Source organism: Cololabis saira, chromosome 16 (genome assembly GCF_033807715.1).
Source record: "Cololabis saira isolate AMF1-May2022 chromosome 16, fColSai1.1, whole genome shotgun sequence".
NCBI lineage: Eukaryota > Metazoa > Chordata > Actinopteri > Beloniformes > Belonidae > Cololabis > Cololabis saira.
In genome coordinates this window covers 13,163,726-13,190,232 of record NC_084602.1, presented here as the reverse complement: position 1 = coordinate 13,190,232, position 26,507 = coordinate 13,163,726, and the positions used below count along the sequence as shown (strand labels likewise).

General features: G+C 35.8%; 1 protein-coding gene across 14 annotated transcripts in view; it reads right to left on the bottom strand.

Annotated features, from left to right (window-relative positions):
* Window positions 1-1,423: 1,423 nt before the first annotated feature.
* The window catches only part of si:ch211-266g18.10 (trichohyalin), a 37,426-nt gene continuing 12,342 nt past the window's right edge, over window positions 1,424-26,507 (bottom strand). For 3 of the 14 annotated variants that reach the window (XM_061744013.1, XM_061744023.1, XM_061744026.1), the window contains 34 exons: window positions 25,601-25,747; window positions 21,461-25,474; window positions 21,129-21,215; window positions 20,136-20,222; window positions 19,473-19,559; window positions 18,873-18,932; window positions 18,629-18,676; window positions 17,870-17,956; window positions 17,209-17,295; window positions 16,657-16,716; window positions 14,894-14,941; window positions 14,125-14,211; window positions 13,463-13,549; window positions 12,913-12,972; window positions 12,669-12,716; window positions 11,521-11,607; window positions 10,870-10,956; window positions 10,272-10,331; window positions 10,028-10,075; window positions 8,598-8,621; window positions 8,193-8,234; window positions 7,913-7,957; window positions 7,753-7,821; window positions 7,522-7,560; window positions 7,355-7,423; window positions 6,742-6,783; window positions 6,497-6,541; window positions 5,528-5,572; window positions 5,185-5,217; window positions 4,888-4,929; window positions 3,914-3,958; window positions 3,796-3,840; window positions 3,686-3,715; window positions 1,424-3,588 (listed from right to left, as the gene is read on the bottom strand). In XM_061744013.1, coding sequence (XP_061599997.1) covers window positions 3,506-3,588; window positions 3,686-3,715; window positions 3,796-3,840; window positions 3,914-3,958; window positions 4,888-4,929; window positions 5,185-5,217; window positions 5,528-5,572; window positions 6,497-6,541; window positions 6,742-6,783; window positions 7,355-7,423; window positions 7,522-7,560; window positions 7,753-7,821; window positions 7,913-7,957; window positions 8,193-8,234; window positions 8,598-8,621; window positions 10,028-10,075; window positions 10,272-10,331; window positions 10,870-10,956; window positions 11,521-11,607; window positions 12,669-12,716; window positions 12,913-12,972; window positions 13,463-13,549; window positions 14,125-14,211; window positions 14,894-14,941; window positions 16,657-16,716; window positions 17,209-17,295; window positions 17,870-17,956; window positions 18,629-18,676; window positions 18,873-18,932; window positions 19,473-19,559; window positions 20,136-20,222; window positions 21,129-21,215; window positions 21,461-25,474; window positions 25,601-25,747 — 6,074 coding nt within the window. In that variant the 3' untranslated portion in view covers window positions 1,424-3,505. Of the gene's footprint in view, window positions 3,589-3,685; window positions 3,716-3,795; window positions 3,841-3,913; window positions 3,959-4,887; window positions 4,930-5,184; window positions 5,218-5,527; window positions 5,573-6,496; window positions 6,544-6,741; window positions 6,784-7,354; window positions 7,424-7,521; window positions 7,561-7,752; window positions 7,822-7,912; window positions 7,958-8,192; window positions 8,235-8,597; window positions 8,622-10,027; window positions 10,076-10,271; window positions 10,332-10,869; window positions 10,957-11,520; window positions 11,608-12,668; window positions 12,717-12,912; window positions 12,973-13,462; window positions 13,550-14,124; window positions 14,212-14,893; window positions 14,942-16,656; window positions 16,717-17,208; window positions 17,296-17,869; window positions 17,957-18,628; window positions 18,677-18,872; window positions 18,933-19,472; window positions 19,560-20,135; window positions 20,223-21,128; window positions 21,216-21,460; window positions 25,475-25,600; window positions 25,748-26,507 lie in introns of those variants that run through there. The other 11 variants (XM_061744027.1, XM_061744015.1, XM_061744017.1 and 8 more) reach the window with 11 other exon arrangements.

Sequence of the window (26,507 nt, the reverse complement as noted above, 5' to 3'; positions counted from 1 at the left end):
CGGGACAGAGTTTAGTTGGAGATAATCCAATTTTCAAAACGCACATAGCGTTGTCTGGGAAGCAAGAGCCGTAGGAGGACTTAAAGGGCGGGATGTCATTAGCACACAGCAGTGAAAAGGAGCAACCAGCCCCAACGATATGTCTAAATACACATTAAAAAAAAAGAAAAAGACAGAGCTGACTTCTCACACTAAACTGAAAAAAGAGGTGGAAACCTGTTCATACTTCTCTTGACAAAGCTTGGCCTGCCATCCTAATTCTTTTCCTCTTTGTGAGAAATAATTAGTCTGGCTTTCAGGGGGGCGGCGTGAATGGATGCAGGGGAAGCCAACACTGGCTCTAGACACCATTAGATAGACATACAGGCGGGAAACAAAGCATGTGACATACTGTATATAGAGTGACCACCAGGCCGGTAACATCCAAATGGCACGCAGAGGACAAGGAAAGACAATCAATGCTTTTGAATCGATAAAAAATGTATTAATCCTTATTTATTTATTTTTGTCAATAGTTCTGCAGCCAGCCATATTGATTGCTTTGAATAGTGACTCTTGGACACCCTTATGAGTCATTGTTTAAATCCCACTCCCAGCCTGTTGCATCAGTTCGGTACGTTCTGTACTGGTGGAAATGTGGTGAATGGGAAGCGCACTGGACGCATTTCCTGCATTGACCAGTTTCTACGATAAAATCACCGACACCTGGGAAGAAAAACATTTTCCTCAGTGACTACGTTTACATGCAGTCAAAATTCGGGTTATTGCTAATATTCCGGTTACTGAAACATTTGTAATATTCAGTTTACATGTGTGAACAAACAGGGTTATCCCTGTATACATGGTAATTAATCATTTGGGATATCTGGATCAAACCAGCGACGCTCGGAAAACATCATGACGCAATTCCCGTCATTTCTGCTTCTTCTTTCTGTATCCAAATTCAAAACAAATGCTGCTTCGCGCAACTTTTCGCTCACCTTCTTTTAAATCTCGCTATCCCCGTACTTTCTACCGTCTACAAATGCCAAAATGTTCATATCCTTTATTAAATCTATGAAGTGATTTGTCTCCTCCCCACTCCAAAAGTGTGGCGTGGTCTTGCGTTTCGCCGTGTTTATAAGAACTTCCTGGACTCAAAAGACCAGGATTCCTTGTGAACAGAGCATGCGCAGAAAACAAATTCATGTTCTGTTTGATCGGGATATTCCGTTTGGCGTTTACATGACCCAATATTCGGGTTTTAAAAGGAGTAACCCAGGGGTCATATTCGGGTTTTCACTTATTCAAAGGGGTTATTGGTGTTTACATGGCCGTGCAAATTCGGGTTATTGCCAATATTTGGGTTTTAAAAGGGTTATTGACTGCATGTAAACGCAGTCAGTGATGTTGTGGTTGGAGGCTTTAAAGAAGAGACAGACAGTTGCAGTGCTATGTTTTAATGACTATTCACTTCTATCCACAAGCATATTGAGAGTATAACAGATAAATTGATATACATAATGAAATCTTACTGCATAAACAGAGCAGTTTCAGTAGTAATGGTTCCACATTAAACAATATATATTTTTTTAAATAATCAAACTATTTACATCAAAATCTTTTGTCATTTGTGCTTAAATAATAATAATCATACACGTGTGTCTCAAAATCAATGAGAAAAAAAGTTGTCGGTATCAAATACCTGATTCAAAGGTTCAAGTGTGTCTTCCAGTCATGAAATTATGATCAGGAGGAACATTTAAGAGCATAAAACACACACACACTCATCATGCACTGTTTCTTCAAATACTATCAGACAGTGCTATCACCACTGACATCAAAAATTAAGTATTGCACATGTTCATGTGGTGAAAGTGAGTCTCATTGAAATCATTATCTATCCTTTCTTAACACAAGCAATGTCTCCAATAAATCATATTCGAACGCAAGCCAGCGCGGTTTCGTGTGGGAACGAAGTACCTGCAAGTTCATCAGTCACATGGGAACATCACTGTAAATCTGCAGCTGCAACTATTCAGTCACTGGAGCCACGGCGTGTGTGCATAACTCCTGGACCGATAAAGTAGTGTGTTCCTGTTCCTTCAATTAAAAGGATACATGGATTTGCATTGGACTCAGGATTAGAGTCACAATCTGCAGCAACCGTCTCCCATGCAAGTTATGAGAAATGATGTTCCAACATTATCTTCCCACTCCTGTGTGTGTGTGTGTGTGTGTGTGTGTGAGAGAGATCACATGCTGTGCTGATATAATCAAAGATTTTAATGTTTCAACATTAGACTCCACCACGCTGTCAGCAACATGGCTTTTAGAGGTCTTGAATACAAGATTTGGCTTTTAATGCACAACCAGTACAAGTATTCAACATCATTTTTCGCCCTCACTTCAGATCTCAAGAGCAGGATGTTCAGATTAAAGAAATCCTGTCTTTATTATGATCCACTCTGGCACAGATCATCTGAGATGCCATTAAAAAAATATGAAATAATCCCATGAATGCCTATAAAAATAGACAATGGTACTTGGATTCTTGTACATAAGAACCTGCTCATAAGGTTCATAAAAACATGTCAAGTCTCTACTCTGTGTACACGGATAAACAGCCAGTGACAAAAGTCAGTGACCGTACGCGTTTGGTCTGTCAAGGAATTACAACAACGGTAGAAACAATTAAAACGTTGAATTGAATTCAATCAATGCTGGCTGTGAGCTCCACTTTAAAACAAGGAGCTGCTGCAGCCAATCAAACGGTTTGATCAAATAAGACTTTCAACATTTCAGGTAGTGCTCTGTCAGGAAGTTTGGGAGCTCTCGTATACAATGCACGGTCATTCCATATGTTTAATGGATAAAACAGAATAATAATAATAATAAAAAAAAGACTGCTGCATTATCTTAAACAGTTGAAGATCTTAAAACATAAGCAGAGAGTCATAAGCTTTAGTTTCTAACATAATAAAGGTTTATATCAGCTCTCATTTACTATACAAGCCGTTTATTTCATAAAAATGTAAACTTAGAGGAAAATAATCCACATCCACCTTAAATTAGTACATTTATCTGTATGTACCCAGCTTACAGCATAGTTTAACATATAAAAATGCACCGAAGAGCAGTGAAAACGTTTGGTGTTTAGGAACTACAGTACGTGACTGATCCAGAGGTGAAACACCTGATTGTTCCATTTATTATACTCTTAAAATGTGACCTTTCAAAAGGACTGAATACATAAAATAAAAATAAACAACAATAAAAGGAAGAAAAAAAAAAGGAATGACCCTGACTGCATGTATTTGGTACGAGAGCTCAACCAATTCTGGAAGTTAAAATATCGGTCCATCGTGTAAAATCACCCATCATGCCCTGCTGTCCAGCACATCCTGCTGGAGGAGAGCGGTGAAGTGCTGCAGCGGTGTTTCTGCAGCACAGGGTGCAACGGGACCTTGTCATTATCATTAAATTGACAAAACAGTGAACCTCAGACTTGATTCAGATGGATGTGTCAAATCTTCAGAGGTGAGAAAGAATAAAACGGGAACTGGATCTCCTCCTCTTCCACAAAGAAACACTGGAAGAAGGGCTCGTCTGTGGAGGAAGGGGGACATCGTAACTGTAACTTTAACTACAGCAAAAAAGGTTGAATGCACATTTATGTACGTTTCAAAAGGAATATTCAACTTACCATCCAAAAACAAGTTGTCAGCATGCTCTTCTGTTAAAAAAGAAAACATAATGTTGATCACAGAACATTCAAATGTTTTATCATTTGAAATAACAATAACTGCTCAGTACCTTTAACCTTCTTCTCCTTGTCAGCTTTCTTCTCAGCTTGTTTTTCTAGAAGAACAGTTTTGTGAGTAGATATTGAACAATGAAACTACAATACTGATCATCAAACTACTTCACAAACCTTTCTTTGGAGGCTCCTGTATCTCTTTGAGAACTCTTCTGTCTTCTATAAATGACAAGAAATCATACAAAGCTATTTGAAATAAATAATTTAAATGGTTTCTCTGCAATATTTGACTGGGGAAGCATTTTTTTTTTTTTTTTTTTTTTCGTTTATTTCGGCATGTTTATATAGACACATTTCATCTCCAGAACATTATACATTGCATACTCAGCACATGACGAAAAGGGTACGGGAGAAGCTGACGCTTATCAAAGTCCCGCCCCGTTCTATGTAAGATTCATGATCACATCAACAACAGAATTCAGTAAGATACATAGTTTACCACATAGCAATTTGTCTAATTTCATCCTTCACAGTCCAGATAGCATGTATGTTTGTACACGTGTCCAGTCCACTCATCCTGATCACCGTTCCTGTGATTTACTACTGTGTCCACTGTTCAGTTATTTTTATGTCCAAGCCTCTTTTTGCATGCAATCCACTTTGCAATGGAGGTGCGTGTGTCAATGCAGATTTTGATTAGTCGCCGTCCTCTGGCTCTCTAGCCGCCTTTGCCCCCTCCGCTCGTACTGACTTCATCTCTTCCCGAGCTTTGGACACCTCCGACCATACATAGAGCTCAATGTCACACACACACATTTTATAGTGACTTTGTTTTGTTTCCATGTTTTGTTTCCATGCCAGGTGTTCCAGCGCATTTTAAAGTCATTCTATGTAGTAATAATACTCCGGGCCACATGGGGGCAGCACACAGGACACAGCAAAGTGCGCCTCTAGTGGTACAAAATAATATTACAAGATGTGACCATCCCCACTGATTAACACAGTACAGTCCGTGGCCTTTTCTAATCATAGCAGATCGAAATGCCCCAATGTGGCCAGAAATTGTATTACTACATAAAGTAGCTTTAAAATATGTCCATAGCTTTATTTATTTTAGTTTAGGTATCAGAGGACATTGGGCACTTTACCTCTGGTCTCCACTTTAGCTGCCTTCTTCACAACAGTTTTGTCTAAAAAAAAGAAAAACAAAACTTAGTCTAGTGGGGTATAATGAATGCTGTTTACTTTGACTTATTACCATAACTGAGAATGTTTCAGTTTATGCCAATTTGAAACCTTTGATAGTCAGGAAGGGCAAAATATAGGACCTTTATGGTTGTTTTGATAATCCCTCCTTCTGTTCCTTGTTCCAGAATTCTTAATTCAATGATAGATAATAATAATTAACCAAATAAAGTGAATAATAATGACTATATAGGCATTACCTTTTCTGGCATGGACTGGCTTGAGCACAGTTTCTGAAGAGAATAAGGGGAAATAGTTGGTTTAATTGAGGTATCATTATGATCAGAAACTTGTAATTGTCTTTGTAACGAAACATTTTAATTTGTAAAACAGAAGTGGAATCCAAGAAATAGAAAGTTCAAATGTTGTGTAATTCTGAGTGAGGTTTTTTTTTTCTGTCTTTCTCTTTAACAATAACAGATATTTTCCCCTTTTTAGATGAGTCTGATACTTTACAGTTCGGGTTAACAAGGACCTACACAGGTACAAGCTACTGTTGCCATGGGCGACATCAAACACTCAGAAGTGAACTACTTCACAAACCTTTCTTTGGAGGCTCCTGTATCTCTTTGAGAACTCTTCTCTCTTCTGTGAATGACAATAAATCACACAAAGCTATTTGAAATCAATTATTTAAATGATTTCTCTGCATTTATTTTACTGGGAAAGCATTTTAAAGCCATTCTATATAGTAATACTACTCCTGACCACATGGGGGCAGCACACAGCAAAGTGCGCCTCTAGTGGTACAAAGTGGTATTATAAGATGTGCTGGACCATCCCCACTGATTAACACAGTACTGTCAGTGGCCCTTTTCGCATCAGCAGAAGAAGCTGGTTACCTAAATACACACTGTCTATAACACTGACATTAGACCAAATTATATCTTTATAAAACCTACATTATTCACTTTTTGACAGACATGTCACAACCTCAGAAGTCAGATGTCGGCCAAGTCGCTTCATTCATCATTATGAGATGATTATTCGTAATGTTCAAAATGTTCACAATTTAGTTTAAAACATGTGTTAATGTCATGTGAAATTTTGGGTGCTTATATAGGGTACAATGTCTTCTTAAAGTAGAAATCTGGCAGAAAGAGAGAGAGAAAGGTGTGACGCAGCAAAGCACAGTGTTCCTCTAAACAGCTGGACTCAGATCAGCAGTGTTACGAAGGAAGTGTGAAACTGATTTTCATTCTTTAATAAAATGTCGATGTGTTTTCTCTGGGACATTTTCAAATGGAATAACTAAAAAGTAATCACATAGCACGGTGAAATCTTGAAATAAAGTCAAAGTGAAAAGTGAATCTCGTTGTGGAGGAGCAATCCCCCAAAGCTACAGCTGATAGAATGCTGGAGAGCTGAGCAGTCCTTAAATCAGTCTGAATTACCACAGTTACATTTGAGGAAGGTCCTTCTTTAAGTTATACGTTTGCACACTTGCTCAAGTTAGAAAATAGCCCTTGGAAATATCCAAAGTACCACAAACAGACATCACGCTGCTCTTACCTTTCTTCTTTTCAACAGGTTTTGACTTTGGCTTGGCAGGACTCACTGGAATACATTAAATTATTAACGCTGTGTTCACAAAACAGCAAAGTAAAAAGATGTGGATGCAAATTCTAGTGCAATGAAGCCACAAACAAGAAACTTGTAACAACAACAACAAGGAACATATTGAATACTGTACAATTCACATACAACAATAAGTTAAACGATGTAAAAGAAGTGTGAAGGAGTTAGAGACCCCAAACCTTTTTTGAGAGTCGCTGGCTCAACTTTCCTCTCCTTGACGACTGCAGGAAAGCAAATAATGACAACAAATCAGGCCAGTTTTCTGTCGAATGTTGTAAGTGGTAGGAACGTGTATGACGCCATCATAGTTACAACTAATGGAGTTGATTCTGTCAACATCAAGCTTTTTCCAACAGTGGAGACTTGACAGCAGAAACACTTGCACTGAAACACTAACGCTGGCCTTTTTTTGCCTTTCCTTGAATCTTCTTGTGATGTTTATTGAGCTTTCTAGGTTATTTATGCTAATTTCAAGATTTCTGCTGGTAAGTACGGGTCTTTTTAAGCTCTAATAAGATTAGTAACCATTACAAGAATGTTGTTTTCATGTGGCAGCTATTGACCGAGTTATCCGAAGCCTAACGAATGCCTGGATTAAACTCCAAATCCAAATAAGCTGAAAAGGAGATAAGAAGCATGTGAATAAAATGGATAATCTAGAGCTGATGAGAACATGAAAGGAGCATATTCCAGACTCTAATGTGTCAATATGGACCGACTTTGAATTGTGGTGCATAATAAAAATAGTATATCTAAAGGAAAGAGGTTAACTGCATCAAGCAAAAGAGTTACCCTTTGTCAGCGGTGCAGCCTTCACTCGCTCCTTTGTTGAAGAGACATTTTTGCCTGGCACTTGATGTACTGTAACAAATAAATTAGTAAGGAAATCAATGTAGGACTCCATTTACTGTACATGTGAGGTGTTTAAACGTAAAACTGTCAAAGTTATATCATCTTACCTTTAACGGATGGTGCGGGTTTTGTCTTAACTGGTGCGGCTTTGAAAGAAATAAAGACATTTTACCTTTAGCAGCATTAAAAGCAACATAACGGAAGATGTAATAGACATTGTGATAGTTGCACATGTAGAATACAATTGGTCAAACTTGTCTTTGCAGACACGGATTGAGGCCTTTTAGTCAACTGCAGGGTGTACAGTAGTCATGAGGCTTAAAAAATAACAGGTTTACCTTTCTTGAGAGGCATTATTTTGACCCTCTCTTTTGCCAGAGAGGCATTTTTAGGCGTGCCTTCTTGTACTGTTAAAATACATTTGAGAGGTAAATACATATATCTATTTACAGTTTAAAATTACTTAAATTTTTATAAATAATATCAATAATTTAATACCTTTTGCCAAGATGACAGGTTTGGCCTTTTGTTTAGGAGCAGCTTCTGTTTGTTAAAAGTACATGTGCATGAGTTATAGTATATATATATATATATATATATATATATATATATATATATATATATATATATATATATATATATATATATATATATATATATATATATATATATATAATTGTTGAAATATTCAATTTCAACAATTTCAACATTTGCATTTATGCTTACAAGACATAAGACAAAGGACTATAGTGATGTTCTAATACAATAATTGACGTACCTTTCTTGGCAGGAGCTGCTTTGGCCTTTTCCTTCTGTACTTCTGAGTAACAACATAATACGTATAAGTTGCTTTTTTAAAAGGTTACATTGGGGACATTTGGCTTTCAAACTGCTACTCTGATCACATCACTTGTATCGCTTTGATTCAAACAAAAATAACAATCACATTCTGACTAAGACCATAATTCATCCCAGCCGTATTTATTTGTTATTATGAATGAATGAATGGTTTATTTAGGTTACATTACATTATATGCAACTTTACTTGTGTGCATGTAACTGAAAAACATTATCATACATATTTACACTAATCAGTTTCACACAATAAACAATAACACACAAACTCTGTGTAACTGAAAAAGGAATAGGCTGAAGCCAAAGCTTATTTTTGCCTATCCTGTACCTTCCAAAAGATAACCCAGTTTATCTGTAATACAAAAGAAAATAAAGAAAATTTACTCTAAATCGCTCTGCATAATTAAATAATATTCAACTCATTTTGCATTGTAATCCTTAATTATTTTGCCTTTCAATATTTTTTTTAAAAACTCAACAGAGATCTACATAATTTCAGTTTATCTAAGTCCATTCCATAATTTGACTCCCAAAAATGAAACACATCTGTATTTAACATTAGTCCTCACATAACATGTTTCAAAGAGCCATAGCCTATAGCATAGCATTATACATTTGTGTGAACTGTAAAGAGTCGTTGATTACAGCCAGTATCTGCTCTGTTATGTATACTTCTAACAGAATTATTCTGCCATAGGGTCTACTTTTGTGATGCTTTTTAATGTTCAGTTTTTGTTGACACTATAGAGAAAATGTTCAATTGACTGTTTCAGCACTGAGTTTATATGAAGTGTCAGTTTTGTGCTGGACTGCATGATATTTGTGATACTCTGCCCCCTTGTGTATTTATGTTGGTAGTATTCATAATTAACAGCTTATTGTAACAGAACAAATCAATGAAACATTAAAAAAGTATTTGTGCATCAGATTCCATTATATATTACATGACGTTTTGGTGAGGGAGTTTGCTTAGGTTTTTTGTTTAAAAACATCAGTATTTAAATTGAAAAACTACATAAAGAACGTCATAATATATTGGAGTCATGACTCAATCCTATTACTACTCCTTACTGTTCATTTACCCTTTTCTATCATGTCTACCCTTTTTTTTCTTTTTTCTCATGATTACCTTTAACAACACACCTTGAAACAGACGCCCAGGAGGCAGGACTAAAACCCCATACGCACAACCCCACAACGTTGTTGCTTTTAGGCATTTGTCAATGTTTGTCACTGGCAATATGTGGAAATCAAAGGAGAAGATTTTTTTGGGGGGAGCTGAGATCAGTTTATGGTAAGTAGAACTGGCTGTCATAAGGATACTAGTTTATAAACTCATTATAGGCTCATGTGTAAATCACCAGTAATAATGAAATGTTAACCTTACCAAACTCTGTGATATAAAAAAAGAAAAAATTAGAGCAAGTCCAAAGATATCTTAATATGAGACTGAAACTGTCTGTTTGGGGGGCGTCGTAGCCCTTTTTTGCCTTTCATTCAAAAGGGTTTGAGCTAAGAAGCGGGGCTATAAAATAGGTTCAAGTGTTAAGAAGATAGTAATAACAAAACAGAACATACAGATATAATGTCACAGTAAAGTAAGTAAGAGAATCCTGAATGTCTTTATCTCTCTCAGCAGTTAGTTTAAGTTAAGAAACGTCATCTTTTACAATGAAAACAGTGTGTGGTATGAATATTATTGTGGTTACTGTGCACATACAGTATGATAAAGCCTTTTGAGAGATCAATAAAACTTACCTTTCTTCTCAGAGATTTGTTTTTCTTTTCCCTTTACTTCAGCTACGGCTGTGGAATTACAGCAAAGTTAATGTTCATGATCTTTATGATCTTGATATTTAACTCAGTAAATTACAGTTGGTCCTTTTACAGCATATTCTAATAATATTACACTTGTAAATGATGAACATTAATCCTGTGTTATAAATTCATCTTTAAAGTATGAGCAGGTGCATTATTTTCACAGTTATTGTAGTTTGTGTACCTGGTTTAAGAGGTTTAGGTCTGATCTTTTTCCCTGGTTCCTTTTCAGGCTCCTTGGGAACTGTCAGTGGAGGAGAATTTCATTAAAGCTTTATTTTTACACAAATATCAGTGCTTGACTTATCAAAATATCACTTTCCGTTCGCTTTGTACATGAAAACGTATCAAAATATTACTTTCCAATGGTTTTATATAAAAAGTAACTACATGTACCAGCAAACATTTGCATATACAATGTAGAAATAAACTACTGTTTGTTTTTAGTATAAAGAAATGTTGTTGTGAAGCTTCCAAACACCTAAACATGCTTTTACACAATAATCAACAATTATCCCAACAAGCTCTTTTTGTTTAGCTCTGGTTTTGCAGATATCACCTGGGAAACTGGGGAGCATTTAAAGCCATTAAATTAATCTATTCCCAATCCAACATTATATCACAACATGTAATAACTGTATGAGAAAACAACAGAAATTGATTGAAGGGTTCCTGTTTTGGATGATTTACATTTTTTAATCATTGTGTCTGAACCAGTTTGAATGCAAAGATTCAATAAACCTTCTAATGTTCTTAATAAATACTTTTGCATATTGCCTCACCTGCTTTGGTGACGTTAAGATGTTCCTTCTTGAGGATGGATGAAACCTTATGCTTGGCCACTTTGATTTCCTTTTTAGGTTTGGCCGCTGGAAAAGAAAGGGGGATTATTTTTCCAATCAAACTGTAGTTGAAACATTATCATTAACTTGAATATCAGTTGCACTTTAAAGTGTCTATGTAGAGTTTTCCAGTTCACTTCCTTATCCACAACACGTTTTGTTCAGACATCGAAATATTACTTTCAGTTTGCTTTGTACCAAAAGTAACTACCAGAAAACATTTGCACATAAAATGTAGAAATAAACTACTGTTTGTTTTAAGTATAAAGAATGTTGTGAAGCTTCCAAACACCTAAACATGCTTTTACACAATAATCAACAATTATCACAACAAGCTCTCTCTTTGTTTAGCTCTGGTTTTGCAGATATCACCTGGGAAACTGGGGAGCATTTAAAGTAATTAAATTAATCTATTCCCAAACCAACATTATATCACAACATGTGACAACTGTGTGGGAAAAAAATAAATGTTATATAAGGGTTCCTGTTTTGGATGATTTAAATGTTTTCATTGTGTCTGAACCAGTGTGAATGCAAAGATTCAATAAACCTTCTAATGTTCTCAATAAATGCTTTTGCATATTGCCTCACCTGCTTTAGTGACGTTAAGATGTTCCTTCTTGAGGATGGATGAAACCTTGTGCTTGGCTACTTTGATTTCCTTTTTAGGTTTTGCCGCTGGAAAAGAAAGGGGGATTATTTTTTCAATCAAACTGTATTTGAAACATTATCATTAACTTGAATATCAGTTGCACTTTAAAGTGTCTATTGCTGTAGAGTTTTCCAGTTCACTTCCTTATCCACAACACGTTTTGTTCAGACATCCTTCCATGAGAGGGTTAGTCCTTTGATGATGTGACATCTCATCAAAGTCAGTCATTAGGTCATGATTTCATTCTAGCTGGTTTCATTGTGGACCAATAATAACAAAACAGAACAACATGCAAATATAATGTCACAGTAACGTAAGTAAGAGAATCCTGAATGTCTTTACCTCTCTCAGCAGTTGTGGGTTTATATTCAGAAACGTCATCTTTTACAGTAAATATGTGGTATGAATTTATTGTGGTTACCGTGCACTAGGGCTGGGCGATATGGACCAAAAGTCATATCTCGATATTTTCTAGCTGAATGGCGATACTCGATATATATTGATATTTTTTCCGTGACGTAATTGGGGTTTCCCCCAAAGCATTATAGCATAGCATCTCTGTTAGCTTCATTTTTTTCTGAGGCAAACCCTTAAAAAAACTGTTTTAATACAAAGCCTCGAGCCAAATGTCACACAGGTACCTTTATTAACAGAGGTCTGCACAATATCAAAATGTATAAAACAAATGAAATAAAAATAAACTGCCTGCATATATAGAATAAAAATGCTTCTTGAATAAAATAAAACAAATATCCCTTTCCTGCATAACAATTACATTAAAATACACTGTGCAATTAATACAATGTAGACAGTAACAGGCAGACTTTTCCACTGAGGTTGACAGTTGTGCAAATGACAAAACATTTGTGCAAATATCAAATAAAACATTCAAGTCAATTTGTCACAAAATAAGCTATATCAAAATCGTATTTTTTTTTTATTTATTTTTTTAATAATCGATATAAATGATATTGTCTCGTACCATATCGCGTTTGAAAATATATCGATATATATTAAAATCTCGATATATCGCCCAGCCCTACCGTGCACATATGACAAAGTCCTTTAGGAGATCAATAAAACTTACCTTTCTTCTCAGGGGTCGGTTTTTCTTTTCCCTTTACTTCAGCTACGGCTGTGGAATTACAGCAAAGTTAATGTTCATGATCTTTATGATCTTTATATTTAACTCAGTAAATTACAGTTGGTCCTTTTACAGCATATTCTAATATTATTAAACTTCTAAATGATGAACATTAATCCTGTGCTTCAAATTCATCTTTAAAGTATGAGCAGGTGCATTCTTTTCATAGTTATTGTAGTTTGTGTACCTGGTTTAAGAGGTTTAGGTCTGATCTTTTTCCCTGGTTCCTTCTCAGGCTCCTTGGGAACTGTCAGTGGAGGAGAATTTCATTAAAGCTTTATGTTTATACAAATATCAGTGCTTGACTTATCAAAATATTACTTTCCAATGGTTTTATACATAAAAAGTAACTACCAGCTAACATTTGAACATAAAATGTAGAAATATACTACTGTTTGTTTTTAGTATAAAGAAATGTTGTGAAGCTTCCAAACACCTAAACATGCTTTTACACAATAATCAACAATTATCTCAACATGCTCTCTCTTTGTTTAGCTCTGGTTTTGCAGATATCACCAGGAAACTGGGGAGCATTCAAAGTCATTAAATTAATCTATTCCCAAACCAAAATTATATCACAACATGTGACAACTGTGTGGGAAAAAACTAAATTTTATTGAAGGGTTCCTGTTTGGGTTGATTTAAAGGTTTTAACCAATGTGCCTGAACCAGTTTGAATGCAAAGATTCAATAAACCTTTTAATACTCTCAACAAATGCGTTTGCATATTGCCTCACCTGCTTTAGTGACGTTAAGATGTTCCTTCTTGAGGATGGATGAAACCTTATGCTTGGCTACTTTTATTTCCTTTTTAGGTTTGGCCGCTGGAAAAGAAAGGGGGATTTATTTTTCCAATCAAACTGTATTTGAAACATTATCATTAACTTGAATATCAGTTGCACTTTAAAGTGTCTATTGCTGTAGAGTTTTCCAGTTCACTTCCTTATCCACAACACGTTTTGTTCAGACATCAAAATACTACTTTCAGTTTGCTTTGTACGAAAAGTAACTACCAGCAAACATTTGCATATAAAATGTAGAAATAAACTACGGTTTGTTTTTAGTATAAAGAAATGTCGTTGTGAAGCTTCCAAACACCTAAACATGCTATTACACAATAATCAACAATTATCACAACAAACTCTTTTTGTTTATCTCTGGTTTTGCAGATATCACCTGGGAAACTGGGGAGCATTTAAAGTCATTAAATTAATCTATTCCCAAACCAACATTAAATCACAACATGCAATAAATGTATGAGAAAACAACAGAAATTGATTGAAAGGTTCCTGTTTGGGTTGATTTAAATGTTTTAATCATTGTGTCTGAACCAGTTTGAATGCAAAGATTCAATAAACCTTCTAATGTTCTTAATAAATGCTTTTGCATATTGCCTCACCTGCTTTAGTGACGTTAAGATGTTCCTTCTTGAGGATGGATGAAACCTTATGCTTGGCTACTTTGATTTCCTTTTTAGGTTTGGCCACTGGAAAAGAAAGGGGGATTATTTTTCCAATCAAACTGTATTTGAAACATTATCATTAACTTGAATAACAGTTGCACTCTTCTTAACAGGTTCTTCATCTTCTCTGGGAGGAACTACAAATTCTTCCTCTACTTTAGGGTGGTTTATTTTTTCCTTATCCTCTTTGGTAATTCTTCTTCTCATTTCTTTTAAAGGTCTCTCTTGGTCATCTGCTTTACATAATTTATTGGCTTTGGGTCTTATTTTTGTTTGGATGGGATTTCTTCTTTTTCTAATCACATCTTTGTTTCTTTTTTTTTTTTTTTTTTTACCAAACTCAGTGATTAAAAAAACAAAGGTTAGAGCAAGTCCATAGATATTTTGGTATTAGGCTGAAACTGTCTGTTTGGGGGACTTTGTAGCCCTTCGTCTTTGCCTTTTATTCAAAAGGGTTTTAGTTAAGAAGCGGCGCTATAAAATAAGTTCTAGTATTAAGAAGATAGTAATAACAAAACAGAACAACATACAAATATAATGTCACACTTACTAAAGTAAGAAAGAGAATCCTGAATGTCTTTATCTCTCTCAGCAGTTGTGGGTTTATTCTAAGAAACGTCATCTTTTACAGTAAATATGTGGTATGAATTTATTGTGGTTACCGTGCACATATGACAAAGTCCTTTAGGAGATCAATAAAACTTACCTTTTTTCTCAGGGGTTGGTTTTTCTTTTCCCTTTACTTCAGCCACGACTGTGGAATTACAGAAAAGTTAATGTTTATGATCTTTATGATCTTGATATTTAACTCAGTAAATTACAGTTGGTCCTTTTACAGCATATTCTAATATTACAGTTTTTCACAATTGTTTAAACACATTTATTGGAACATCAGACACAATGTGCACAACCTGAAACCCATTTTTCGGGTGGCTGAACCAATCCTGCTGAACTCCAAGCACATTTACTGCTCTAGACTCAAATTCCCATTCCATACCACACATTTCTCACAACACTACACACAATTCCCAATACCCTGCACACTCTTCCTGAATTCCCTCTCTCGCTATTCAAACAGAACACACAGTCAATCACATTTCTAAACTCCAAAGGCTGTTGTGCAATATGCAATCAGCAATTTGCCATTGAATTCATATTCATTGATGAAGCGGGGTTCAACCTTGTAAAAAGAAGGTGCCGAGGGAGGAATATCATTGGCCAGCGTGCCATCACAGAGGTCCCTGGCCAACGTGGAGGGAACATAACAATGTGTGCTGCCATCAATCACCACGGCGTCCTCCATCACCATGCCACCGTTGGCCCCTCCAACACTGCACTTCTTCTAGCATTCCTGGACCAGCTCTACAATATCATTGTCCAGCCAGACCAGATGGAGGACACAGAGGTGGTCAGGTTCGTTGTTATCTGGGACAATGTCAGTTTCCACCGGGCTGCTCTGGTCCGTGACTGGTTCACGGTCCATCCAGAAGTTGATGTCCTATATCTCCCTCCATACTCTCCCTTCCTCAACCCAATTGAGGAGTTTTTCTCTGCCTGGAGATGGAAGGTATACGAGAGAAACCCTCAGACACGGATCCCACTTCTGCAGGCAATAGAGGACGCATGTGGCGATGTCTCTGCTGAGGCCTGTCAAGGCTTCATGCGGCATTGTAGGAGATTCTTCCCCCGTTGCTTGGCCAGGGAGAACATCACTGCTCAGCCAGGGAGAACATCACCTGCGACGTGGATGAGGTCCTGTGGCCAGCCAGGGATGAAAGGCAGGATGCAGCCTAATACTTTTGTTCTGTTTCTATTTTCTGTCAAGTTTTCATCCACAGCTTGCTGTGATGTCCAGTGGACTGCACATTTTGAGTCCAAATACTGTAAAATATTATTTGTTGTTACAGTAAAGAATTGTGTGTTGTTTTCTATTTGAGTAGCCTATACATAAGAATACTATATGGTGATACATTACATCCAACAGCTGAAGGTGTACACTGAACATACAAATGCTTGATTCTACTGAGGCATTCATTCATTCATTCATTCATTCATTCATTCATTCATTCATTCATTCATTCATTCATTCATTCATATAGTGTTTTCCATTCATACTATAGTGTCTTCCATTCTGCACATCAGTGTTCAGTGGGTGCTTAGAAATGTCTACTCAAATGATGTTTGTGTTTGGCATTTGAGAAGGAAATACCATTTAGTGAAGAGTTAACACTGTTTTGAGGATAGAGTGTGCTTTTGCAAGAGAAGTGTAGGATTTTGCATTTTGTGTGTGAGTTTTGTAATTTGTGTTTAGAGTTTTGAGAAAGTGAGGTAGTCAATCAGGAAATGTGTTTAAACAATTGTGAAAAACTGTATTAAACTTTTAAATGATGAACATTAATCCTGTGCTTCAAATTCATCCTTAAAGTATGGGCAGGTGCATTCTTTTCATAGTTATTGTAGTTTGTGTACCTGGTTTAAGAGGTTTAGGTCTGATCTTTTTCCCTGGTTCCTTTTCAGGCTCCTTGGGAACTGTCAGTGGAGGAGAATTTCATTAAAGCTTTATGTTTATACAAATATCAGGGTTTGACTTATCAAAATATTACTTTCCAATGGTTTTATACATAAAAAGTAACCACCAGCAAACATTTGCATATAAATTGTAGAAATAAACTACTGTTTGTTTTTAGTATAAAGAAATGTTGTGAAGCTTCCAAACACCTAAAAGTGCTTTTACACAATAATCAACAATTATCACAACAAGCTCTCTCTTTGTTTAGCTCTGGTTTTGCAGATATCACCTGGGAAACTGGGGAGCATTTAAAGTAATTAAATTAATCTATTCCCAAACCAACATTATATCACAACATGTGACAACCGTGTGGGAAAAAAACAAAATTTTATTGAAGGGTTCCTGTTTGTGTTGATTTAAAGGTTTTAACCATTGTGTCTGAACCAGTGTGAATGCAAAGATTCAATAAACCTTCTAATGTTCTCAATAAATGCGTTTGCATATTGCCTCACCTGCTTTAGTGACGTTAAGATGTTCCTTCTTGAGGATGGATGAAACCTTATGCTTGGCTACTTTGATTTCCTTTTTAGGTTTGGCAGCTGGAAAAGAAAGGGGGATTTATTTTTCCAATCAAACTGTATTTGAAACATTATCATTAACTTGAATATCAGTTGCACTTTAAAGTGTCTATTGCTGTAGAGTTTTCCAGTTCACTTCCTTATCCACAACACGTTTTGTTCAGACATCGAAATATTACTTTCAGTTTGCTTTGTACGAAAAGTAACTACCAGCAAACATTTGCATATAAAATGTAGAAATAAACTACTGTTTGTTTTTAGTATAAAGAAATGTTGTGAAGCTTCCAAACACCTAAACATGCGTTTACACAATAATCAACAATTATCCCAACAAGCTCTCTCTTTGTTTAGCTCTGGTTTTGCAGATATCACCTGGGAAACTGGGGAGCATTTAAAGTAATTAAATTAATCTATTCCCAAACCAACATTATATCACAACATGTAATAACTGTGTGGGAAAACAACAGAAATTGATTGAAGGGTTCCTGTTTGGGATGATTTAAATGTTTTAATCATTGTGCCTGAACCAGTTTGAATGCAAAGATTCAATAAACCTTCTAATGTTCTCAACAAATGCTTTTGCATATTGCCTCACCTGCTTTAGTGACGTTAAGATGTTCCTTCTTGAGGATGGATGAAACCTTATGCTTGGCTACTTTGATTTCCTTTTTAGGTTTGGCAGCTGGAAAAGAAAGGGGGATTATTTTTCCAATCAAACTGTATTTGAAACATTATCATTAACTTGAATAACATTTGCACTCTTCTTAACAGGTTCTTCATCTTCTCTGGGAGGAACTACAAATTCTTCCTCTACTTTAGGGTGGTTTATTTTTTCCTTATCCTGTTTGGTAATTCTTCTTCTCATTTCTTTTAAAGGTCTCTCTTGGTCATCTGCTTTACATAATTTATTGGCTTTGGGTCTTATTTTTGTTTGGATGCTATTTCCTGTTTTTCTAATAACCTCTTTGTTTCTTTTTTTACCAAACTCAGTGATTAAAATAAAAAAAGGTTAGAGCAAGTCCATAGATATTTTGGTATAAGAATGACAATGTCTGTTTGGGGGGCTTTGTAGCCCTTCGTCTTTGCCTTTTATTCCAAAGGGTTTTAGTTAAGAAGCGGGGCTATAAAATAAGTTCTAGTATTAAGAAGATAGTAATAACAAAACAGAACAACATACAAATATAATGTCACAATAAAGTAACTAAGAGAATCCTGAATGTCTTTATTTCTCTCAGCAGTTGTGGGTTTATTCTAAGAAACGTCATCTTTTACAGTAAATACTGTATGTGGTATGAATTTATTGTGGTTACCGTGCACATATGACAAAGTCCTTTAGGAGATCAATAAAACTTACCTTTCTTCTCAGGGGTTGGTTTTTCTTTTCCCTTTACTTCAGCTACGGCTGTGGAATTACAGCAAAATTAATGTTAATGATCTTTATGATCTTGATACTTAACTCAGTAAATTACAGTTGGTCCTTTTACAGCATATTCTAATAATATTAAACTTCTAAATGATGAGCATTAATCCTGTGTTTTAAATCCATCTTTAAAGTATATGCAGATTTATTTTTTTCATAGTTATTGTAGTTTGTGTACCTGGTTTAAGAGGTTTAGGTCTGATCTTTTTCCCTGGTTCCTTCTCAGGCTCCTTGGGAACTGTCAGTGGAGGAGAATTTCATTAAAGCTTTATTTTTTATACAAATAGGGTTTGACTTATCAAAATATTACTTTCTGTTTGCTTTGTACATGAAAACTTATCAAAATATTACTTTCCAATGGTTTAATATATAAAAAGTAACTACATGTACCAGCAAACATTTGCATATAAAAAGTAGAAATAAACTACTGTTTGTTTTTAGTATAAAGAAATGTTCTTGTGAAGCTTCCAAACACCTAAACATGCTTTTACACAATAATCAACAATTATCACAACAAGCTCTCTCTTTGTTTAGCTCTGGTTTTGCAGATATCACCTGGGAAACTGGGGAGCATTTAAAGTCATTAAATTAATCTATTCCCAAACCAACATTATATCACAACATGTAATAACTGTGTGGGAAAACAACAGAAATTGATTGAAGGGTTCCTGTTTTGGATGATTTAAATGTTTTAACCATTGTGTCTGAACCAGTTTGAATGCAAAGATTCAATAAACCTTCTAATGTTCTCAATAAATGCGTTTGCATATTGCCTCACCTGCTTTAGTGACGTTAAGATGTTCCTTCTTGAGGATGGATGAAACCTTATGCTTGGCTACTTTGATTTCCTTTTTAGGTTTGGCAGCTGGAAAAGAAAGGGGGATTTATTTTTCCAATCAAACTGTATTTGAAACATTATCATTAACTTGAATATCAGTTGCACTTTAAAGTGTCTATTGCTGTAGAGTTTTCCAGTTCACTTCCTTATCCACAACACGTTTTGTTCAGGCATCAAAATATTACTTTCAGTTTGCTTTGTACGAAAAGTAACTACATGTACCAGAAAACATTTGCACATAAAATGTAGAAATAAACTACTGTTTGTTTTAAGTATAAAGAATGTTGTGAAGCTTCCAAACACCTAAACATGCTTTTACACAATAATCAACAATTATCCCAACAAGCTCTCTCTTTGTTTATCTCTGGTTTTGCAGATATCACCTGGGAAACCGGGGAGCATTTAAAGTCATTAAATTAATCTATTCCCAAACCAACATTATATCACAACATGTAATAACTGTATGAGAAAACAACAGAAATTGATTGAAAGGTTCCTGTTTTGGATGATTTAAATGTTTTCATTGTGTCTGAACCAGTGTGAATGCAAAGATTCAATAAACCTTCTAATGTTCTTAATAAATACTTTTGCATATTGCCTCACCTGCTTTAGTGACGTTAAGATGTTCCTTCTTGAGGATGGATGAAACCTTATGCTTGGCTACTTTGAATTCCTTTTTAGGTTTGGCCGCTGGAAAAGAAAGGGGGATTATTTTTCCAATCAAACTGTATTTGAAACATTATCATTAACTTGAATATCAGTTGCACTTTAAGGTGTGTATTGCTGTAGAGTTTTCCAGTTCACTTCCTTATCCACAACAAGTTTTTGTCAGGGTTTGACATTCCCCCCAGCCTTTCAGTTTCTGTTTTTTTCTCCCGCCTGTGTCCCATCTGCCCTGATTGTCTGCACCTGTGTCTCGTTGTGTCTCGTTATCCCCTGTGTATATCTGGTCTTGTCATTCCCTTGTTCCCTGTCGGTCCGTACTGTGTTATCCTCCATGTCTCCTGCCTGTTTTGCTCCAGTCTTTTTTGATCCCTGTTTTGATCCTGCCAAGCAGCGCTTTGTTTTTGCCTTTTATGGAATAAATCCTTGGTTTTTGCAACACCTGCCTCCTGCTCTCCTGCGTTTGGGTCCACATCAAACACCAGTCGTGACAGTTTTGTTCAGACATCTTAATATTACTCAGTTTGCTTTGTACGAAAAGTAACTACCAGCAAACATTTGCATACAAAATGTAGAAATAAACTACTGTGTGTTTTAAGTATAAAGAAATATTGTTGTGAAGCTTCCAAACACCTAAACATGCTTTTACACAATAATCAACAATTATCACAACAAGCTCTTTTTGTTTATCTCTGGTTTGCAGATATCACCTGGGAAACTGAGGAGCATTTAAAGTCATTAAATTAATCTATTCCCAAACCAACATTATATCACAACATGTAATAACTGTATGAGAAAACAACAGAAATTGATTGAAGGGTTCCTGTTTTGGATGATTTAAATGTTTTAATCATTGTGTCTGAACCAGTTTGAATGGAAAGATTCAATAAACCTTCTAATACTCTCAATAAATGCTTTTGCATATTGCCTCACCTGCTTTAGTGACGTTGAGATGTTCCTTCTTGAGGATGGATGAAACCTTATGCTTGGCTACTTTGATTTCCTTTTTAGGTTTGGCCGCTGGAAAAGAAAGGGGGATTATTTTTCAAACTGTAGTTGAAACTTTATCATTAACTTGAATATCAGTTGCACTTTAAAGTGTCTATTGCTGTAGAGTTTTCCAGTTCACTTCCTTCTCCACAACACGTTTTGTTCAGACATCCTTCCATGAGAGGGTTAGTCCTTTGATGATGTGACGTCTCATCAAAGTCAGTCATTAGGTCATGATTTCATTCTAGCTGGTTTCATCGTGGACCTGCATGTACCTGTCTTGGTGACCCTCTTCTTAACAGGTTCTTCATCTTCTCTGGGAGCAACTACAACTTCTTCCTCTACTTTTCTTTCATCTTTCTTCTCTTTGGGATATTCCTCTACCTCCTTTATTTGTTTGAAATGTTTTTCTCCCACTTTCTCCATCTTGGGAGATTTCCCTTCTTTTTTCTCTTCTTTGGAAGATTTCTCATCTTTCTTGTCCTTTTTGTTAGTTTTTTCTTCCTCTTTTTCTTCCTTGGTTGGTTTTTCAACTATTTTCTCCTTTTTGGTGTTTTTTTCTGATTCCTTTTTATCTTTGAGGGGTTTCTTTTCTTCTTTCTCTACTTCAGGAGCTTTCTCAACTTTCTTCTTTTCACGTGTTTCCTCTACGTCCTTTTCTTTGGAAGCTTTTTCTACCACTTTCTCTGTGGGAGGTTTAACTGCTTCTAGTTTTGCTTTGGGATGCTTCTTTTCTTCTTTCTCTTCTTTGGGATGCTTCTTTTCTTCTTTCTCTTCTTTGGGAGGCTTCTCAACTTTCTTCTCTTCTTTGGGATGCTTCTTTTCTTCTTTCTCTTCTTTCAGAGGCTTCTCAACTTTATTCTCTTCTTTGGGAGGCTTCTCAACTTTCTTCTCTTCTTTGGGAGGTGTGCCTACTTTTTTGTCTTCTTTGGTTGGTTTTTCAGTTATTTTCTCCTCTTTTATAGATTTTGCTGCTTCTTTTTCTTCTTTTGGTGGTGTCTTTTCTGCTTTCTCCTCCTTAAGAGGTTTCTCAACCTTCTTCTCTTTGGGTGTTTTCTCTACTACCTTCTTTCCATTGGGATGTTTTTCTACTACCTTCTCCTTTTGGGGAGGTTGAACTGCTACTACTTTTTCTTTGGAAGGTTCCTCTACTTTTTTATCGTCTTTGGTATGTTTTTCAGTCATTTTCCCCTTTTTGGGAGGTTTCACCGCTTCTTTTTCCTCTTTAGGGGGTTTCTTTTCTTCTTTTTCCTCTTTATGAGCTGTTTTGACTTTCGTCTCCTCTACTTTTTTCTTTTTGGGAGGTTCCTCAGCTACTTTATCCATTTTGGGAGCTTTATCGGCTTCTTTTTCTTCTTTGAAAGGTTCACCAACTTTCTTTTCCTCTTTGGGGAGTTTTGCTGATTCTTTTTCTTCTTTGGGGAGTTTCTTTTCGGCTTTCTCTTCCTTAGGAGTTTTCTCAATTTTCTTATCCTCTTTGGGTGTTTTCTCTACTTCTTTCTTTTCTTTGGCATGTTTTTCTACTATTTTCTCTCTTATGAGAGGTTTAAGTGCTTCTATTTTTTCTTTTGGCTGTTTCTTTTCTTCTTCTTTCTCTTCTTTGGAGGTTTTCTCTACTTTCTTCTCTTTGGAAGGCGCCTCAACTATTAAGTCTTCTTTGACAGTTTTTTCAACTATTTTGTCTTTTTTATGAGGTTTCGCAGTTTCTTTTTGTTCTTTGGGAGGTGTCTTTTCTTCCTTGTTTTCCTTGGGGCGTTTCTCAATTTTATTGCCCTCTTTGGGAGGTTTTTCTACTTCTTTCTCTTTGGGATGTTTGTTTGTGACGTTGGTTGGTTTTTCAAATATTTCTTCCTTTTTGGAAAGTTTAGCTGCCTCCTCTCCCTTTTGGGGAGGTTTCTTTTCTTCTTTCTCATGCCTAGCAAGTTTTTCTACTTCCTTCTTTTCTATGGTTGGTTTATCTACTACTTTCTGCTTCTCAGGAGGCTTACCTTCTTTTTGAGCTTTCTTTTCTTCTTTGGGGGTTTTCTCAACGTCCTTCTTTGTGGGAGTTTTTCCAACTTCTTTCTTTTCTTTGTGGGGTTTCTTATCTTTTTTCTCTTCTTTAAGGGCTTTCTCAATTTGTATCTCATCTTTGGGAGATTTCTCTACTTTCTTCTCTTTGGGAGTTTCCTTTTCTTTCAGAGGTTTTACAACTACTTTATCTGTTTTGGGAAGCTTAACTGAATCTCTTTTTTCTTTGGCAGGTTTCCTTTCTTCTTTCTCATCTTTAGATGGTTTTTCAACTATTTTCTCCTTTTTGGGATGTTTTTCTGATTCTCTTTCTTTGGGGGATTTCTTTTCTCCTTTCTCCTGTTTGAGATGTTCCTCATGTATCCTCTCATTTATGGCAGTTTTAACAGCTTTGATTTCTTCTTTGGAAGGTTTCTTTTCTTCTTTCTCTTCTTTGAGATGTTTCTCAGTTACTTCCTCCTTTTTATGAGGTTTCTTTTCTTCTTTCTCTTCTTTGGGGGATTTGTCCAGTTTCTTCTCCTCTTTTAGATGTTTCCTTTCTCCCATCTTTTCTGTTGGTGCTTTCTTTTCTTCTTCTTGTTCCTTGGGAGTTTTATCTACCCTTTTCTCTTCCTTGGTTAATTCTACTTCTTTCTCCTTTTTCAGATATTTTTCTGATTCTTTCTCTATTTTGTGAGGTTTCTTTTGTTCTATCCTTTCTTTGAGATGTTTCTCTGCTTCCTTTTCTTCTTTGGTGGCTCTTTCTTCTTTCTTCTCCTCTTTAGAGGGTTTATCTACGTCTTTCTTTCTTGTGAGATGTTTTTCTACATCCTTCTTTTCTATGGAAGGTTTCTCAACGTCTCTCTTTTCTTTGAGAGGTTTCTCTGCTTCCTTCTTCTCTACCAGAGGTTTTCCCACCGGTTTATCCTTCTGCTGATGTTTTTCTGCATCTTCTTTTGGGCATTTCTTTTCTTCTTTCTCTACTTTGGGATATTCTTTTGTCTCTTTCTTTTCTTCGAGATGTTTCTCTACTTTTTTCTTCTCTGTGGGATGTTTCTCTATATCTTTCTTTTCTTTGGATGGTTTCTCAACTTTCTTTTCTTTGGGAAGTTTCTCTACTTTTTCTGGAGTTTTCTTGATTTCTTCTTTAGGAAGTTTCACTACTATTTCTTCTTTGGCAGGTTTCTCTAGTTTTTCCTCTTTAGCAGACTTCTTGGCTTCCTTTTCTTCTTTGGGAGGTTTCTTTTCTTCTTTTTCTACTTTAGGATGCTTTTCAACTCTTAACTCTTTAGGGGGTTTATCTTCCTTTATGGGAGGTTTCTTTGCGTCTTCTTTAGGAGGTTCCTGTATGACCTTTTCTTCTTTGGGGGGGATTTTTACTTTTCTTTCTTCTTTGGTTGGTTCCTTTACATCTTTGGTTTCTTTGGGAGGTTTCTCAATTTCTTTCTCTTTCTTGGAAGGTTTTTCTACTTCTTTCTCTTCTTTAAAATGCCTCTTTTCTGCTCTCTTTGCCGTGGAAGGTTCCTCTTCTTTAGGTTCTTTGGGGGGTTTCTTTACTTCCTTTTGTTCTTTCAGAGGTTTCTCCTCTTCTTTTTCTTTGGATGGCTTCTCTACTATCTCCTGTTTTGTAGGCTTTTCTAACTCTTTCTTCTCTTTGGAGGGCTTCCTTTCTGTTTTCTTTTCCTGCTCCACTTTTTCTCTTTTAGGAAGTTCTCTTAATTTTTCATCTGTGAAATTCTTCTTAACTTCTTTTTCTTCTATGAATGGTTTCTTTACTTTTTCTTCTTTGGAAGGCTTAATCTCTGCTTTCTTTTCTTTAGGAACTTTGTCCACTTTCTCATCTTTGGGAGTTTTCACTAATTTCTCTGCAATGGAAGTCTTCTTAAGTTCCTTCTCTTCTTTGAGTGTTTCAACATCTTTATCTTTGGAAGACTTTTTTTCTTCTTTCTTCTCTTTCCGATGTTTATCTGCTTCTTTCTCTTCTTTGACTTGCTCTCTTTTGCTCTCTCTTGCTCTCTTTTCTTTTATTGCCTCTGCCTGGGGTTTCTCTTCTTTCTCTTTGTTGGGAGTTTTTCTCTCTTCTTTTTTCTCCTTTTCTTTTTCTGGGGCTTTCTTTACTTCTTTGGGTTGTATTTGTACTTCTTTTTCTTTCCCCGGAAGTTCTTCTTTTTTCTTGGTCACTTTAGGTTTTTCCTTCACCTCTTTGTCTTCTTTAAGTGGTTTGGCTTTGGTTTCCTTTTCTTTGAGGGACTGTTTAACCCTTTTTTCAGCTTTAGATGGTTCCTTTACCTCTTCCTCATCTTTGAGAGGAAACACATACGACATACAAGTCAACACTAATGTTAAATAAATATACTTGCAAATACTCATATGACTGCTTTGACGTTGCTACATGGGAGGTCTTAATATCAGTATTATACTGTTACCTTTAGGTCTTTTCCGTTTCTTCTCGGCAAGTCTTTCCTCTGTTTTGTTCCCTTGTTTTTGTGACTTCACTTTTGTTACTTTGACAACAACAGTTTCTTCAACTTTGACTTTCTTCTCTTTTTTCTCCTTCTTTTCAGCTCCATGATCTGCAAGCAGGAATAAGTCAAAGCAAAAGGCAAGGCTGCCACAGGCAAAGATCTAATCATTGACTTTATACAAAGTCAGTTCCTGTGAGTTGAATGCCAATGAACCTCTTTCATCAGTTCTTTTTCATATAGCTTATTGATAACCACAGCACTGTGCAAGGAGCCATGAAGCCAAACACAAAAAAAAACAAGACAAGAAAGCAAAACAAAAAGCATTCGAAGCACTATAAGCTCTACAGCTCAAGAAAAGCGTTTAAACACACACTACAAGCGTGTGTTGTTGGTTTTTATTAATTATACAGATCCTATGTTTCCCCCAGAAATGTACAGCGTTGATATGTTCAAGCAGAAATCTATCAGTCATTTTCAGACCCATAGCGCCATCTGGCTGTGGGAAATACCAATACCTGATTTTAAGGCTATCAATTAACTGTTATAATAACACAATATTTGTTTGATGTGTCATCTAGAGGAAACATGGAAGTTGGTTTTAGTGGCCACTGTTTCTGACATATATATATATATATATATATATTTGATTTTATTTGATTTGATTTTATTAGGGATCCCCATTAGCTGGCGCCGTAGCGACCAGCTAGTCTTCCTGGGGTCCACATAAAAGACATACAAAATAGATTTACAAATACAACATTAATTAATATCAGTATTCAGTACTAAAAAACCTTACAATTTAAAAACAAGTTACATGATGGGAGTTGTTAAAAAAGCATGGTAAACAAAAAAACAAAAACAAAATACT